This window comes from Sprattus sprattus (genome assembly GCF_963457725.1).
Source record: "Sprattus sprattus genome assembly, chromosome: 4".
In the NCBI taxonomy this organism is placed as follows: domain Eukaryota; kingdom Metazoa; phylum Chordata; class Actinopteri; order Clupeiformes; family Clupeidae; genus Sprattus; species Sprattus sprattus.
In genome coordinates, this window is record NC_137923.1 from 45,072,813 (window position 1) to 45,090,809 (window position 17,997).

At 41.0% G+C, this 17,997-nt stretch overlaps 1 protein-coding gene across 1 annotated transcript in view; it reads left to right on the plus strand.

Moving 5' to 3' along the window:
- Positions 1-17,997, plus strand: part of LOC308363531 (uncharacterized protein) — a gene marked incomplete at both ends in the record, with an annotated part of 45,196 nt that overhangs the window by 17,788 nt on the left and 9,411 nt on the right. The window contains 36 exons of the mRNA XM_080836336.1: positions 786-914; positions 2,329-2,553; positions 4,001-4,054; positions 4,296-4,337; positions 4,471-4,533; positions 4,848-4,922; positions 5,126-5,212; positions 5,352-5,408; positions 5,616-5,669; positions 5,830-5,883; positions 7,325-7,378; positions 7,576-7,629; positions 7,839-7,892; positions 8,108-8,152; positions 8,632-8,685; positions 8,807-8,851; positions 9,065-9,118; positions 9,916-9,960; positions 10,055-10,108; positions 10,498-10,542; positions 11,611-11,664; positions 11,901-11,945; positions 12,120-12,173; positions 12,534-12,641; positions 12,961-13,014; positions 13,117-13,170; positions 14,244-14,288; positions 14,830-14,883; positions 14,974-15,018; positions 15,113-15,166; positions 15,265-15,318; positions 15,608-15,661; positions 16,793-16,990; positions 17,265-17,318; positions 17,432-17,539; positions 17,819-17,926. Of these exons, the coding sequence (XP_080692462.1) occupies positions 786-914; positions 2,329-2,553; positions 4,001-4,054; positions 4,296-4,337; positions 4,471-4,533; positions 4,848-4,922; positions 5,126-5,212; positions 5,352-5,408; positions 5,616-5,669; positions 5,830-5,883; positions 7,325-7,378; positions 7,576-7,629; positions 7,839-7,892; positions 8,108-8,152; positions 8,632-8,685; positions 8,807-8,851; positions 9,065-9,118; positions 9,916-9,960; positions 10,055-10,108; positions 10,498-10,542; positions 11,611-11,664; positions 11,901-11,945; positions 12,120-12,173; positions 12,534-12,641; positions 12,961-13,014; positions 13,117-13,170; positions 14,244-14,288; positions 14,830-14,883; positions 14,974-15,018; positions 15,113-15,166; positions 15,265-15,318; positions 15,608-15,661; positions 16,793-16,990; positions 17,265-17,318; positions 17,432-17,539; positions 17,819-17,926 (2,487 nt within the window). The remainder of the gene's footprint in view (positions 1-785; positions 915-2,328; positions 2,554-4,000; positions 4,055-4,295; positions 4,338-4,470; positions 4,534-4,847; positions 4,923-5,125; positions 5,213-5,351; positions 5,409-5,615; positions 5,670-5,829; positions 5,884-7,324; positions 7,379-7,575; positions 7,630-7,838; positions 7,893-8,107; positions 8,153-8,631; positions 8,686-8,806; positions 8,852-9,064; positions 9,119-9,915; positions 9,961-10,054; positions 10,109-10,497; positions 10,543-11,610; positions 11,665-11,900; positions 11,946-12,119; positions 12,174-12,533; positions 12,642-12,960; positions 13,015-13,116; positions 13,171-14,243; positions 14,289-14,829; positions 14,884-14,973; positions 15,019-15,112; positions 15,167-15,264; positions 15,319-15,607; positions 15,662-16,792; positions 16,991-17,264; positions 17,319-17,431; positions 17,540-17,818; positions 17,927-17,997) is intronic.

The window sequence follows — 17,997 nt, forward strand, 5'->3', positions numbered from 1 at the left end:
TGAGTAAAACAGTCTCACGGAACAAAAGAGTGAATTGTTAGCATTCCCTTAGTCGATCTGCATTGTATGCTAATACAACAGTACAATGCAGGTTCAACACTTCCTAAAAACTTATTATCCAAAAAAGCTTGTTTTTGTATCCTGGAAATCAAGTCAATATGGTAAGGTGCAGATGAAGACCAAGTATTTGTATTCACTCTTTCTGTGAGGCTGTGATTTGTAGTGATGTATTATTGTTCACCTCTGTCCTTCAAATTTCTTCAGAAAATCTTTTTGACCTAACAGAAGACTACATAACTCATTGTTTAATGTGCTGTTGGCGATGATTGCAACTCTGATCATCGCCAAAGGATTGGTCAGGTATTGGGCCTGCTTAGGTCATATGCCTGACATTCTAAGGGGCTTAAGTTCACTCTTGTCTATTACCCCATCATGGCATTGTGGCACCTTTAATATGTTCTGGAATTTTTTAGAAGAAATTCCTGCTGGGATATTAGATCTTGTTGAATGCCATAAGCCTTTGGGATGACAAGGTTTATGGCAAAATCTTTCATGCCAGCTTCACAATTCACTACAATCATAGTGTAATATCTTAAAAACATTTAAATTACAATGTTTGGCAGTACAATCATTTGGACTGACAAGCATACCTTCTGTGACCCTGGGTCTTCTTCTCCTTTTTAACACGGTAATTGGGATCTTAACTCCAACTAACCACTCACTCTTCCTCAAATATTCTTATCTCCACCCTGATCCCACCTACTTCCTGGCCCCCATCCAATCAGGACATAGATCCTGTCTACTCAGAGAGTGGCCCCACCCCCACTGAGACGGATTATTATTACACCTTAGAGGAGGAAGCAGACCCACAACCAGATGGTGAGGTGATTGGACATGATGCAACTCCCGGCCAGGTAAACCTGACATTTTGGTAGGAGTATTAGTCAAAAACATATTTTAAGCATAGTGTTGAAAAATTGAATTAAAAAGATACGGCCAGACTTTCTCAAGAAGATTGGCCGTTTCATCTCCTCAAGATGGTATCTTCCACTAGTGGTTTAATGAAGATGTCAGATTCTTAAGATTAAATGATTGCAGTCAGGTATAATAGACACCCAAGTGTAATAATGGTGGAGGTGAGTCCAGTTCCCTTTGGTTTAAATTAACATAGTCATAGTCAAGTAGTACAGTACTTTTTAACATGTTTGACTGTTTCTAACACATTGTAGAAGCACATTCATTCTTTGCTCTCATTAATGTATCACACCGTAGCCACAAGTGCCATGAGAAGAGCAGCACTTTTCTCTCAAGAAGAATGCATAGCATTCATTTTTATCAAACATACTTATATGTCACACACTCTCAATAACCCCAAGATTGGTCTTTGTTCTCATATCAAGACAGGATGCAACTGCTTTCCACTTGACATAAGAACAAACATCTTGAGAGAGTGCGAGTCATATAAGAATATTGGTCTTGTAAGAGAATGAATATCATGCATTCTATCTCATTCAACTGTACTGATCTAACAAACAATATGGAAGTAGCCTAATGTTGATGGTCATTTTGGGGGGTATTGGTATATAACGTTGTTCTAGTTAAAATAAATGTCTCATAAATACGTATATTCATTTACCTGAAGTTACGGTAAGACGACTTAATTGATTTGTGACAGCTGAAAGGTTTTTAAGTGTGAAAGTATTTTGTTAATCTCAGACAAACTGGTAAGTTATCGCTAGCACATAAGCCATAATTGTAGCTGCCTCGTGTTTCTTACCAAGCAAAACACATTCATGACATGTTGTTATGTGGTGGTTCATAACATTCTGCATTCAATGTCTAGACATTTCAGATTTGGGTTCAAATCAGGATGCATACCAACATGAAACAACCTGTATGTTTGTAGCGAAGTGTTTGGTTCATGGAATGATGTGCATGCAGCAAGTACATTTCCATAGGCACTGAAAGAGGATGCAAGCTTTGGCTTCATAAAGACTGATAGATGATCATTTATAACTCAGTGTTATCTGTATTAGGCCTGTATCCCTCTCCCAGTGTCTATGTATTATCTCAGGTAAGCCTTATCTCATTGAATCTCCCTGCCCCTTCCCTCCTCCTCCACCTCCTTTTCCTCTTTGACCTCTCTTGTCTGTGAAATCTCTACCTTCCTTCTTTCACTCAACTTTGGAATCTATGATAAACATTCATGCTCCTTCAATTTCCATTTCCTGTCACCTTCCTGTCCCTTTCTATCCAATTTCCGTCTTTGGTGTTTCCTCTCTGTCAACCCATCCACCCCCACGTTCCTTTCCCAATGGTCTGGCCCAGGTGGAGGAGCCAGTGGTGACAGAGGAGGTAGACATGACCAAGTCAGGTGGCGAGGGGGCATCTCAGTCTCCAGATGAGGCTTTCACAGAGGAGTATGTGACCGGTGACTTTGGCATGAAGGAATACGACTATTCCTACAAGGACTACAACGAGCCGGCGCCCGAGGGAGAGACCGACGCTGGCCAAATGGGCCCTGCTCTGTCCGCAGTGACGGACGAGGGAGGCGTAAGTAATGCTCGCTTCCCACCAAATCCTTATTTCAGAACTCATACTGACTCTGAAATGCGATTTGTGCTTGTAATTCTTTGATATTCTGTACATTCATTATGGAGTGCAAATATACCTATGAGAAAAGGGCTTGATTTTCACAGTTCTGAGCTGGTTCCAACCGTTTCAGGAAGCCTGCCAATTTGGTGAGGACCACTCTTTTCCATCACAGCCTTGTGCCTTGTCAGAAATGAATTTTCTGCTGACATGTGCAAAAGTCTTTTGTCCTGTACAACAGAGGACCAAAACCTGAGCCCAAATGCTGTGTGAATCAGGCCCTTCAACAGAAAAAATTAAAAATAAACAAACCAAAAAACCTGCTGGCTCTTCAGTATCATATTTAGACAGCTTTGCTAGAAGACTAGTTTTGTTGCAGCTCCAACTATATTTCCACTGACACAAACTGAACTGGGCCAATGGTCAAGGAAGGAGCTTCATTTGAGTTAGACTATTCCAACCTAGACCAAAATACTAAATGGTGATTTCCAATTGGGCACATACTGTATATAAGATTAACTGTTCACATCTATGATGAAATGTGTCTAAAGTAATCTCAACCAATGCAAAGAACCTAGATACAGTGCAGTGAACAGTGTTCCCAACTCAGTTGTGTCAGGAGAAATCTTGCAGACCTTTATTTTGTCCATTGGAGAAAAGGATTTCGCAAACACCTGGTAATATTGATCTGTTACAGGTAACAGTTTTCATTTTAAAATGTAACAGTTCAGGCTAAACTTATTTAAATAGGCTGTTTGGAATGACAGGAGTAGGAAGCGCATGGTTGGTATGTAGGATATACGGTGCTGTATTGAGTTTTTGATTTCAAACTCAATGAGATCCCTAATAGTGCATTTATATCTCTTGGAGCTACCACAGAAAACACGGGTAAAGTTTCAGATTTGCGGAATTGAATGTAATATAGGTGCATATGTTGGAGCACTCCAGCGTAAAATCACCAGACTGCTGGAATTCTGTCTGAGTGTCTTATTTCACAACACAAAAATGTCATGCATTGTCAGGTACGTCTCTCATGGATTTTTGTTGGACCTTGGTGACCATCATGTGAGCATGACATAGGTTCTTAGTTTCCCCCAATGTGTCGGTTTCAGATGATATCATAACCTTCAGTCTGAGCCTCCAATCTCAATGGAGCTCCCTCATACTGTAGCCCCATCCATGACATCATCATGGGGCTTTCCTCATTGTAACCTTCTCACATCTCTGATGTCATAGTTTTCTCTTTCAGTTCCACTTTATTGTTTTTCCTCATTTACCGGTCCATCAGCCTCTCGCCGAAGAGGCCCGTTCAGCTGAGGGCAGTGGGCCTGATGTTGATTAGAGCAACTCTCATGGTTCACCTGCACTGACTTAGCTGTGTTTTGGGTTACATATCTGTTTTCCACAGGCCGGCGTGAGTGCCCAGAAGGGAGAGAAGGGAGACCCTGCTGTCCTTGAGCCTGTGAGTGGGAACCGTATCACTACCCTGCACCTCACCTACAGGGGGGCTCTGTGCAGACGCATCCATACAGATGAAATGTGTTCTCAACTTAGACAATATGCCTCATAGACTTACATCCCATTTTACATTTAACAAAATAACTGACCAAAGAATTTCTCAGTTTAACCAAATTACACCTAGTGACCTAGGACACCTTAATTCCCAAGTATCTCACTCCCCCCCTCACTCTCTGTCCTTCCAGGGCATGTTGATTGACGGACCCCCAGGACCCGAAGGACCAGCAGTGAGTGCTTCTAATATTTCATAATATCCACGGCAATTCTAATCATAGATATACATCACTGTTGAAAGGTCATCCATACTTTTAAATGGTATTTGTCGTAGTTACATTTACCCACAATACCTCTCTTTTTCAGGGTCTCCCTGGTCCTTCCGGCCCCTCTGGACCTCCTGGCTCTGTTGGTGATCCTGGAGAGAGGGTGAGTGTGTCTCCTGTGTCTAAAATATGGATATTGAGGCGTGTTCTTGATTTACTGATGCATAAGCTATCCTGATGTTCAAAAAGCCGACCATGGGGAGCTGTGGTGGGAGCAACAGCCCCGACCATGAACGGGCTTGAACGCCCACGGGGACCCGGGTTTGAATCCGACCTGCAGTCATTTCCCGATCCCACTCCCCACCTCTTCTCTCCAGCTCATTTCCTGTCAAACCTTCACTGTCCTATCTGATTAAAGGCAAAAAGCCCCAAAAAAATCTTTAAAAAAAACCTGACCACAGCACTGTCCTCCTGCAGGGTCCCTCTGGTAAATCTGGACTGCCTGGAGCTGATGGAGTTCCTGGACCTCCTGGCACCTCCGTCATGCTGCCTGTGAGTCTCCTCTACCTCAGCTTTACCCATCCCAGCCTGCACACACAACTCACACTTCATACTGCATACTCATTTCCCACTTCTTTTCATGGAGGTCTTGTCCATGGTTTATGCTCATTCACATAATTTACGACATGTTCGCAATTCGTAAACAGTAATTTGTGTCAATACTAATTACCAATCTGATACCCCTCTCCCTATAGTTCCGCTTTGGAAACAGCGGTGGAGAGAAAGGCCCAGCTGCCTCAGCACAAGAGGCCCAGGCCCAGGCTATCCTGTCTCAGGCTCGGGTAAGCAGCGTCTTCCCTCTGTGGACTCCTGTAGAGTCTAAATCACTTCTGTTTGCTGACCAGTGACGTTGTGAATAGAGAGTAGGACTAGGTAAATGCCAGCTAGACGCTGTAATTGATGTTGTCTTTCACCCTTTAGCTTGCTCTGAAAGGACCTCCTGGTCCAATGGGCTATACCGGCCGCCACGGACCTGTGGTAAGAAAATAGTCGCTTTGTCCCCCGTTTGGTTTTCTTACTAATTCAAGTTGTGATAAAATATCAGAGAGAATGTTTTTGAGTTACGACCACTGCAACACAAAGGACTATAACTATTAACATTATACATTTGATACAGAAAATGATATATACGGAAAAAATATTGGTACAATGGAAAATACAAAACATGGGTTTTATCTATTTTAGGGAACTCCCGGTGGTCCTGGACATAAGGGAGAAAGTGGAGACCCAGGCCCTCAGGTAACGAACCCCCACACCTGCAAAATCGCAACACTGACTATGCATCTAAAAACATGATTGTTGCACAGTTGTTGGATCATTCTATGGTTGTTATTTGTTGTGATGTATGTGATGTTGCCATGGGGACTCATGAGGGACACCTCTGTTGTTATATTTTCAGGGTCCTAGAGGACCTCAGGGATTGTCTGGGCCATCCGGCAAATCTGGACGCAGGGTAGGTTTTGAATTTGAAAGCCTTTGTAGTCATTTTATTTGCATACAATGAAATTTGGAATTCTGTGCCACAGTTGAGGTGCCATGCCTTTGTTAAAGGTAGATTAGGCGATGCTGGAGAGACCAGCAAGAGTACGCTAGATTTGAAAAGAATACAACCGAAAAAATCCCGGCCCCTTCATCCAGACCCCTCCAATGCAGCTCCTCCAAAACACATGAACTATTGCTTGAAGACGAGTCCACAGAGTTGCACAGCAAATAGTTGTCATCGCTCTCATTCACATGTCTCACAACTATCAAACAGAAATAAGCTTCATCGCCACATTTAAAAACTTCCGGTTCAAAGCAAAAATAGAATATGAAAAATACCCTCAAACAACACTTGCATACAACTAACTTTACAATGCAGACACCATTTACACAGATTACATACAAGGTATCATTACGTGTAAAAATAGCTACATAGTCCACAGCCGTTACTGTTGGGCTAATACATAAGCTACATACGTAGCTAGCTACATTTCCTTCATCGTATAACATCGTACAACAAACCAGATAATTACCTGTCTAAAATACAGAAAATATGGCATAACTTTTCAGGCCCTTCAACTCCCTCAGTTGTCGCCATTGCTACCTCCTGACCTGCTGGGTCTGCATTGGGCTAAGTAATAGCCCGGTTATAAATGGATAATAACTTGTTATGCTAACTGCCAAAAAAACCTAATAAAAACCGACAACTTCCTGGCTTCTTGTCTCTGTGGGTGCTTTTACTGAACTGTCCAGCTTGGCTTTGGACCCTTTCGTCCGTATCTCCATTGCTGCCCACAGACTTATGTGGCTGAGTGGTTGGTTGACTGTCAGCCAGACTGAGAGGAGGAGGTATGTTGGGTAACTGTGCCTTCACAACTGCCGTAACCCACGTATCAGACTGTGCTTCTAAGTTTGTTTCCCAGAGTTTGTATTTGTTAACCATGGAGGCCTTGGTACACAGCTCTTGAACTTTTGCAGCCATTCGGCACTTTTTATACCATTCTTGTGTGACAATATGGCTGCCAGCCTTGTGGAAGACTCCAGTGATGTGCACAGGCAGAGTGCACACAGGTAGGTAGGTAGACAGGCAGGACATCCGACCCGAATGCAGGGATTGGAATTGCTTTTTACAGCCCTGCAACTGCCAATGATAATGGATTTTTTTTCATCTCTTTATTGTCAAAGCATTTGATTTACTCATTGCTGTTGGGATGTAAAGAGAACTTAAATAGACATATAACAAAAATGCCTCTAAAATAAATTGCCTACTCTACCTTTAAGTATTTAGGTGTTTGAGTGAGGAGTGAACTGGTAACACGAGCCACTGTGCTGTGTCAGAATGGAGTCAGCTGGAATCTTTGTGTAGACTTGAACGGTAAAGGAGTTATATGTGTTTCTGTGCCTCCTCACAGGGCCGTGCTGGAGCTGACGGGGCGCGTGGTATGCCAGGAGAGTCTGGTTCCAAGGTACACCTAACCTTTTTTATAAAGCACCTGACTTTATTATCCACGAAGAGGAACTTAGGTGGAACTTAAGTGGTACTTTTTATGATGAGTTATTATTTACGATGCATGTCACTGCCAATGCATCCATTGTATAAAACAATGGTGGAAAAAAGTTGAAAATGCAATTTTGTTTCTCTTTGTGTACTTTTCTTTATTAGGGAGACCGTGGCTTTGATGGGCTACCTGGTTTACCAGGAGACAAAGGACATCGGGTGAGTATCATCAGGTTCTCCTCAGCTCTGAACTCCTTTTGGAATTGAACACTAATCTCCTTATAGTGTGCAATTTTATTTAAAGCCACTTCTTTAAATACAAGCAAGCAAGACACCAGAAATACCCCATATTAGTAGATGGAAACCATTCTGAGTGGGTGATGTATAGTGCCAAACGTTTATAAGTCTTTGTGTTTTCTGCTCTGTAGGGTAATACAGGTGGAATGGGACCTCCAGGACCTATCGGAGAGGATGGAGAGAGGGTGTGTATAATCATCATGAGAAAATGTGTACCACAAATGCTCATTTCGTGTACTGTACATTTTGTGTACTGACGCAGTGTTAGAACAGATATGTGTCAAAGCAGTAATGCTATGATAGCTAAACATAGAGTGATGTGGGTATGGAAGGAGGTTATCATTTCTGTCATAACATCTATGTTCCTCTGCTCTCATGAACCCCTCCGTCTTGTTTCTAGGGAGATGATGGAGACATCGGACCCAGAGGTGGTCAAGGTGAACCAGTGAGTATTTTAACATTAAAATTATACCTGATTGTTTGTCATTTTGATTTCATGTTTACCCTCCAGTATACCTGAAGACACTGCATCACCACTCTATTATGTGCTCTCTTTAGTACAAAGAAAGCTGTTATTGGCTTACTGTGGAATATTTAGTCCAAAATGCAACAAGGAAGCCTACTGCAGTGATTAATTCATAAAGAAATGGGGATATTTTACAGTATTGAGGTTTAAGCCCCATGCTGGTATTCTTTTGATTTATCTTGCTATTCTGGCTTTTTCTTGCCATCTTTTTTCTAATTCGACCATAAGTTAGTTAACCAGTGGCCATTGAATTGATTGACTGATGGCTAAAGACAGAATCAGGTCAAATGTCTTACATTTTGGGCCACAGCATTGTTCGCAGTGATGACAGTTTGTCTCTGTTCCTCTTGTGTCCATCTCCTCACCTGTGTCTGTTGCTCCTCTCTCCTGTACTTTAGGGGCCCCGTGGTTTGCTGGGTCCCAAAGGTCCCACTGGTCTCCCTGGACCTCCTGTAAGTATTCAACCACTCACCTTTTCAGGGTATTCACATTTATATACAGTACTTATCCCCTAATAATCAGGGTATCCATACTTACATATTTATCCTCTAATAATCTCAATCTCCCTCTTAGGGCGTGCGTGGAAACGATGGTCCCCATGGTCCTAAAGGAAACTTGGTTAGTTGCTCTTTGCTCGATTATTATAGTTACACATTTCTCCAGAGGCATCTGTGTTGTCAGACAAAAGTCGTAAATAAAGATTTCGACCATGATGATATGATATTTGTTATTATGAACAGAAACATCTATAGCAAATAGTAAAATAAGTCTGAACTATTAAATGGTCTGGTAGCCTTACTCACCATCAATACTCCTGATCTTCTGTTTTAGGGACCCCAGGGAGAGCCTGGTCCTCCTGGACAGCAGGGTCAATCAGGAACTCAGGTAAGAGGTCGAAGTTCAATATACCTCTGTGGTCCTGGCGGAGTAATGGTTCAAATGCTGGTCTCTTGACAGGCTGAAATCTTGGACCTGTCAAATATCTGTCATATTTTTAGTCTGGAAGATTGGTTTTCACAAGCCAGAGGTCCCTGTTGAAGTTCTATTATACGCCTTTACAAATTTAGATAAGATGATAACATATAGCTTCTATACTAATGGACTCCTTCAGAGTGTACTTTAGGCTAGATCAGCACATTGGCTATTGCATTTGGTACATTTAAGGTTGCCAAATGAATAGGCTGCTATTTCTAAAATAGAATGTCTATGCTATAGGCCAGTGCATTGGCAGGCTATAATTATAGCTAGTCATATAGGCTGTAGACTTTGCCCAATAAACATCCCAGAGGTAGCTAAAACACATCCAGATGTGCACTGATAAACTGCACTAGTTAATCATCATTTGTAACACCCATGTAGTCCAGTAACTCAACAGCATTGTTTCATACAAAGCTGGATTAACAGCTAGCTTAACAGCTAGCTTTATTCAATTGTATATGGTCACTTCCATTCATCTGCCCACAGTTAGGTCTAGTAGCAGATGTGTTATTTTACTAACGCAGCCACTTCCATGAAAGATCCTCTAATTGTATTCATTTAAAATTTGAAATGGCACATGAGCTGATGTGAATGCAATCGAAAGAACTGACGACTTTTAATGTAACCTATAAGCAGATCAGTTAGAATCCAGTGGCGTGTAAAATATATCTATGTTAACCTGAAAAATTACCGTGGAATTCCAGGGAATGTCAGGACCTCAGGGAGCTGGTGGACCTCCAGGCGAGAAGGTAAACACACACTAAGAAATAAACTCTGCCATTTTAAGTTGGCATCTGTCACCGTCCATCAGAAGTGGCATGACGCCCGTTTGCTTCCTTCCAGGGTCCAAGAGGAAAGCCAGGTCTGCCAGGCATGCCAGGAGCTGATGGCCCCCCAGTAAGTACTGTTCTTTTTCTTTGTGAGAAGGAACCAGTTACTGACCCCAAAAAACTCTTTGCAGTTTGTGTCAGGGTACCGACATAGAATTTGCCAGCGGTTATCTAAAACGTACTGAATTTGAAATGTGTCTCTTATTGAATACTTGTTGAAATTATACTGCAACGTCTATTTATTGAGCAAAATTCTCCAGCAGATTACAAATGAGTATCAGCAGATAAGACCCCAATTATACGTTTTTTTAGTCATGCATGAAGAGCACTGTATGGCCCAAGGCCTTGTGCAGACCAATAAATGTATGCATTCATTGTGCTGTGGATTAAAGAATTCACCAACCTCACATACGTCCAGACTGCCTCCCCACTGATCTCTTCTCCTCTTACCCTCAGGGTCACCCAGGAAAGGAGGGGCCTGGTGGCACCAAAGGAAACCAGGTGGGTTCAGATCAAATGCCGTCACTGATTAAATATCGTGTTCAACCAGGAAAACTTTGTATTAAGGAACATGAACTAAATAAAAAAAAATCTATGGGCCTTTTGTCTGTGAAAAGAATGCCCCAGCTGTGGCCATGAATGAAAGGCTGACTTTGAGGGCGCCTTCATTCACTTAGTATTGAGGGATATTGAATCAATGACTTCATATAAGCAACACAATTAATAGTAACTTGTTTAACATACAGAGATATGGAATATGCCTTATTATATCAGCCATAGGTAAGGATTAAATGAAATTAAGAAGCTCAGCACATGTATGTAAATGATACCCTTTTCAGTAATTTCTAACATAATCCACAGTATCTCCTCACCATTTCAATGCCCCTCCACATTCAATTATGGAATTATTATGTTACCATTATATATATTTGGCTAGCAGTGTATTACCAGCATATAGACAAATACTGAACAGCCAGTATTAGTGATATGGTAGGGGAAGGCACTGCAGTAAAATCAGTAAATGTTACTGTAAAGCTGTAAACTCTCCAAGGAAATGGACCCTCGCAACCTTTTGTGATTTATAATTGAACTGACTGCTGAATTATTATATGTTGTTTTCAGCCAGTATGCTACATTCAGTGTGAAGGAGAGATAAAACCCCCAGTGGGTCCCACTAGAAGCTTTTCAATATGTCGCTGGGTTCTAAGTCGAAAAATTAAACAGCTTTTATTGCACTATGTTGTCAAATATATTGAAAATGAAAATCTTAGAAAGGGCTAACTGTGCTAAAAGGTGATTGTAAGGCAGGCCTTTTGGCTGTTAGCTACTTAGCTTGCTAGTTTCAGACAAAAACTTTAATTTACCTTTTACATTTTAATTTAATATAATGTCTTCATTCTTAAAGTTCCTTGAGTTGCAAAAAGGTTAGTTAGTTTTATTGTTATTTTGCAGAGTTTACACAGGTGGTATCTTACATTGTATACCATTTATTCTATTAAAAGCAACTTAATTCTAATGAATGTCAGTAATCTATTTTACTCTAATGTTCTCTTTTTTATTGTATTTTAGGGACCCAGTGGCCCTCAGGGTACTATTGGCTATCCTGGCCCACGTGGAGTGAAGGTAAATCATGACAAAACCATACCATTATGTCAATACTTGATTAAATGTGTTGGTATGGTAGGCCTAAGACTTTTTATGTCATGTTTAACTTGTCTATACTTAAAACAATTATTTTCAAAACAGTAGCAGACTAACACTTACGCTGTAATATGTGGTGCAGTTTTATATGTGTATTGTTTGTGTGACAGTACTGCACTGTTTCAAATATTCACCAAGTTTTCACACAAATATTACAGGGAGAGCAAGGTATTCGTGGACTGAAGGGACACAAGGGTGAGAAGGTAAGTGACTATTTTACCTTTTGTACTGAAAGTAACTATGGTGCTTTCTTTGTTAAAATTTTACCAAACCTTTTTAAGTGGATCAAACATTAAAGTAATCAATATGTTATATTGTTGGATTATGGATATGATGGATTACTCTGTGTTAATGAAGTCAATTTTCTGGATTATTAGGGTGAAGATGGATTCCCTGGAATCAAAGGAGACTTTGGAACAAAGGGAGAGAGAGTAAGGCTTATTTATTAGGCACCTACATCACAATAAAGATATTATGAGTTGTTGCCTACCAAATCCCAACTTGTAGACATTCTGATCTAAGATACATCTTAGATAAATCAAATGTTTCATCAACAGTTTTGTTTAATTTCAAAAATTAAGTTTTGCATGTGGACTGTAGTCAGACTGTAGCCATTTTACAGTCTTACACTGATCATTTTATTATCAACCTTCAATATCACCTTGTATTTTCACTTCATGCTGATAACATTGTGTGCATTAAGGTTATATCAATGATAACTGTGCATTCTGAACACACCATCATTTATTTGTTTAATTAATGTAATAACAATGCATTAAATTGATTAATAGGGAGAGTTGGGAGTTCCTGGACCCAGGGGAGAGGATGGTCCAGAGGGGCCAAAAGGTCGTGTTGGACCCCCTGGTGAGCTCGGCCCTCTTGGTCTTGTTGGAGAGAAGGTGAGTCAACAAAAGCAATCATTCATTTAAAACAGGCAATGATAACAAAGATATGTAGATTCAGGATAACACCTTAAAGGTTTCAAGTGAAGCCATTACTGGTCCTCGTCATGTAAGACAATCTCAATTACCCTGTCATGCTTGAGATAACCTTTTGTAAGAGTGGACACTGAGTTTTTTTTTTTTTTATTTTAGTTTTTTTTTTACAATTTGCATTCATTTGAAGTACATAACAATGTTTAGTATATAGTTGCAGTATAATGTTGTTCTGAAGTGAGATACATTTCAATTGTCTAATCTTAAAACTTTTTGACATAAGGGTAAACTTGGTGTTCCTGGTCTGCCTGGATATCCTGGAAGACAAGGAATCAAGGTCAGTGACAGAAATAGCTATAATTGACTGACAATGTTAACTTCCTTAATTGAGAAGAGGGCTAGGTGTTCACACACCTGACTTTATTTGTTATGTCCACAGGGATCTCTCGGTTTCCCAGGATTCCCTGGTACAAATGGCGAGAAAGGAGCAAGGGTAAGAGTCATCACAGACATCAGGGGCGGAGTGGGACACAAAAATCCACCGGGACAATTCTGACTGCACCGGCCCACCACCGGCCCACACAACGTGCCCAAAACTGGCCCAACCCGCATCCCCTCCACCTCCCATATCAACTACTCAAACAAACGGGCGGCTTTTGATCATTATTGTTAGATTTAGTGTTGATGTGTGGGTGACAGACATGACAGTGACAGTGACAGTGTATTTGTATATGTACATTTATGGAAATACGGAACAAATCGCGTCCCGTATTGGCTCAAATGTTATGCTAATTCACAACTATGTGTCCTGTCAACTCACTCGCATTTAGTTGACGGCTGGTTGAATAAATCCGTAATTCTTGTACATTTTGATGCACTTTCCTCCAGCATCCGCCTCTTTTTCAGTCTGGCCTTTTTGCCCCCTCCTTTCTCCTTTCTCTTATGTCCCTCCATCAGGTCCGCTTCACCTGCTCTCTCTCCCTGATAGCCGCTAATTTATCTCCCTAGGTTCACTTGATAAAGGCACAACGATACGCATTTCCCATGAGGCAATTTGCTCCGACCATTCTACATTCAACAAAAAAAACGAATTAAATCGCTGGCCAATTTATATTTGTGGTCATGAAAGTAATGGAGCGTCTGAATAAAAAAGAATTATATCAATATAGGAGGCTAAAAAAAAATCAGAAGGTTGGATTAATGGGAGTGAGCTTGACACACACCATAGGTGTGATGTACAGAGACAAATAGTGCTTTAAATAGTGGTTGGACTGTTAAACTGCACAACTCTCAGAGAACTTAGAGATTTTCACGGGACCATGATTTGACGTATGTGCAATCTCGATGGGCCGCTCATGAATTTGACACGACGGCTGCGAAGGCCGGTCTGCAGGCTGGTTCTCGATAGATTATTGGCCGACCGGCCGACCGGGAAAAATCCCGCTGCTCCCGATGGCCACTCCGCCCCTGACAGACATGAAGAAATAATTAGATTCGACAATGAGAAAAAAGTGTCAAAGTTTATATTCCTTTAACTGTTCATCTTTAAATTGTGTCTTTTTGTAGGGTCTCATTGGAAAGCCTGGCCCAAGAGGACAGAGAGGACCAACTGTAAGTTGACACAGCTCACTTTAATGGATTTACAAGTTATGAAACGGATTCAGGCACTGGGCTCTATAAAGCACCTTGAGAAAATTGTATTGTTATGGCGCTATATAAGTCAAATTGAATTTAATTGAATTGGTACATTTATTATGACCCTGTTCAGTTCAGTTCAGTTCACTATATTTAGTGTCATACCATGCTATATTAGCTTAGATTTGTGTTTAACGCTAGTCTTGATGAGTTTGTATCCAATTTAGGTAAATTCAATTCTTCCATTTCAGTCACATGTTTGTATAATTTTATCACAGTTCAGCTTCATAATTTACTCAGTTGAACTTACCTAGGACCTATCACTCTTTTAGTGTTGCGAAACAGGCATCTTAGTTCAGTGTAGTTTAAATGTCATCAGATATGAAAGAATAAAGAACAATTAATTAGAGTTTAGCTCAGATTACTTGATGCAGTGTACATGCTCTTCAGCTGACTACCATCTTCATTAATTCAGTCTCAGCTGAAATTGAATTGTCATATGTCCCATCTCTTTTAGGGACCCAGGGGACAGAGAGGTCCTCGTGGTACCACCGGAAAGAGTGGAGCTAAGGTAGGGTTCTGGAAATGAAGAGTCATTTAAGAGAAATGATCAACACCTGAGCTCAGGTAAACCAATTGACTAAACTGTCTTTCTCCACAGGGTTCATCAGGAAGCGACGGCCCTCCCGGTCCACTAGGAGAGAGAGTGAGTGATCAGACTCAGAGATGTCCCCTGTTTTCATATCCGATTTGATCCAATATCGCTGTTATTACTCACATCATGTCACTGTTCTTTACAGGGACTGCCAGGACCTCAAGGAGCAAATGGATTCCCCGGGCCAAAGGGACCTCCCGTAAGAAAAATCTATTGTGCATTAATGCAATTTACACAGTCTAGCAAAAGAAAACGTGTTATATTTAAACTTTTACCTCTTCCCTCAAACCATCCAAGGGACCACCAGGGAAAGATGGACTGCCCGGACACCCTGGACAGAGAGGCGAAGTTGTAAGTTGTAAAGCCTTATTACAATAACACATTCAATCATTCATATCATGAATTCATATCTTTCAAGTTACAGGGTTATTTATTGGCATTTAATACAGAGCTCAGCTCATTGTTTGGATACTGTGTATTGCTACATACCCTGGCTTGAAATATCAAAAATCTTGCTTAAAAAAAAAAAACAGAACTAATTTACTGTACATCCCATAATACTCATTGGTAATCAGTGGCTGACAGACCCTAATAGCCTATGACACATTCATATTTAACCAATTAATTGTCTCTTTTATAGGGATTCCAAGGCAAGACTGGAACCGCTGGTCCTCCAGGTGTTGTTGGACCTCAGGTATGTCCTTTTTGTAACAGACTGGGTCAACTTTAGGGTTCAAACCCCTGACCTTGGTAGTGGGAGTTTGTCTGCTCACGGAAAAGAAATACTCACTTTTACCGAAGGGCCTATAGTTTTGTACTCTTTCCATATATATGTCCGTCTTTAGGACATAATTAATCAATTAAATATAAATTTGCTAGATTGAATGTGCTATGCAGGGACCTATTGGAGATAATTTGCAGTTGTACAGTCATAGGTATATACTGACTAATGATACAGGCCAATGAACATTATTTCATAAAATGTGAAATTTGCTTAAAAGGGTGATTGACTCAGTAATAAAAATTGATTGATTGATTGACTAAATAATAAAGATAGGGGAAAAATAAGAGTTCTAGGCCAGAGGTGACAAGCTTGTATACTGATAAGAGTTGTAGCTGGAATCTCCAAAGATCTTAGAAATGTGCAAAATTGCAATCTGAAATCAATTATGTATTTGTATTTAATTAATATAAGGATTACTGTTATTGGCAACTTAATCTTAGAATTAATATAGTGGTTCCCAAAGTGTGGGGCCGGAGTTACAGGAAGGGGGTGCAGGTTGAGGGTAAAAAAAATGGAACGAGAAACCTAAATAACCAACTACAGGGAAAATATTGAATGGCAGTGTTCTTGCAGTATAGTAGCCTACAACTAGCACACTTAGTGATATATTTAGAGCCTACTTAGCACTTATATGATAAGGTCGGGGCCTACATTAGACTTTATGTTAGAAGGGATAGCCAACCTAATTTTTAATGCAATGGACATACACCTAATATAAACCGGTCCAAGGAAAGCTTTTTTCTCATTTGTATATATATATACACTCTGCAATTGTATCAGTTGTAAATTAATGGTTGATTAGTAAATTGCACTCATTAGTTAATTACATGAATAAGACTCAATTAACTGTTCTCTATTGTTGCCATATTTAAATTTACATTCAACACTTATTAAGGTTGAATTCTTAATGACCGGTGGATAACAGATCACAAACATGTATCACTTGTGTTCGTGGTGCCATCTTAATTGATATGAAGGACATTAATCCTGGGTGCTGGAATAGAACCCCTCTCATTTGGATCTCAACACTTCTCGTCATAGGGTCCTGCAGGTGAGACCGGCCAAATGGGTGAGCGTGGACATCCCGGCCCCCCTGGACCACCAGGTGAGCAGGGCCTGGCTGGACCCTCTGGAAAGGAGGGAACCAAGGGTGATCCTGGTCCCCAAGGTGGCCCCGGAAAAGATGGACCCCCTGGTCTGAGAGGATTCCCTGGAGAGAGAGGACTGCCAGGAACCCCGGTGAGAATGCTGACTGGCATGCATCTGGATAAATGCTAATGCTAGATGCTAACATTAGGATATTGTTTCACAACCAAATTATTTGACCTATTTTACCACAACAACAAAAAAGACATTACCTGTTGCTTTATATTTTTCTATATTGGCCACAGAATGACAAAACACAAAAAACAAAGACTTGTTGAATAGTCATTGCTTCACACAATTTCAGCAGGGATATTTAATTTGCTGTGGTGGTGATGTGACGATATTAAACCGCTATGCTCTTTTGTAGGGTGGCCCTGGACTCAAAGGAAGTGAAGGCCCAGCTGGTCCTCCTGGCCCAGCCGTAAGTCTCTCAAACATCTTTTAAAAACAAACAAACATATTCTGTTGTTGCTCACTCATTGGGTACTCATAAGAGGGACTGGTGTTAATGAAATGACACTCTCTTAATTCTAGGGATCATCAGGTGAGAGAGGCTCAGCGGGCGGAGCAGGTCCCATCGGACCCCCAGGTAGACCAGGACTCCAGGGACCACCTGGAGCTGCAGGAGAGAAGGGAGTTCCTGTAAGTTTGTCCTCCCCTACACAGAGCCTGTGTCACGGGACATATTTCAACATAATGTTTTGCCTTTACTATAGTATAGCTTTCTGTCTCAGCATCAGTTGTGGTATAAGCCATAGATTTTGTCTGCCTGGTTTATTTCATATTATCATCTCATAATGTATGGGATTAAAAGACTAATTGGCTAAATGAGTTGCTGTCGGTATTGTTGATTGCATATGTCCCCTGTCACTCAACCACATTGCTGTGACCCAGTCTTGACTCTCTCTTCTCTTCTCTCAGGGAGAGAAAGGACCTTTGGGCCCAGGTGGCCGTGATGGACTCCAAGGCCCAGTTGGTCTCCCCGGCGCGGCAGGACCACCAGGTGTTTCTGGAGAAGACGGAGACAAGGCCAGTGACCCCAATACCTCTGATGCTATTATAATACAATATGTGGCCCCTTCTGAACAATGGATCTAGAG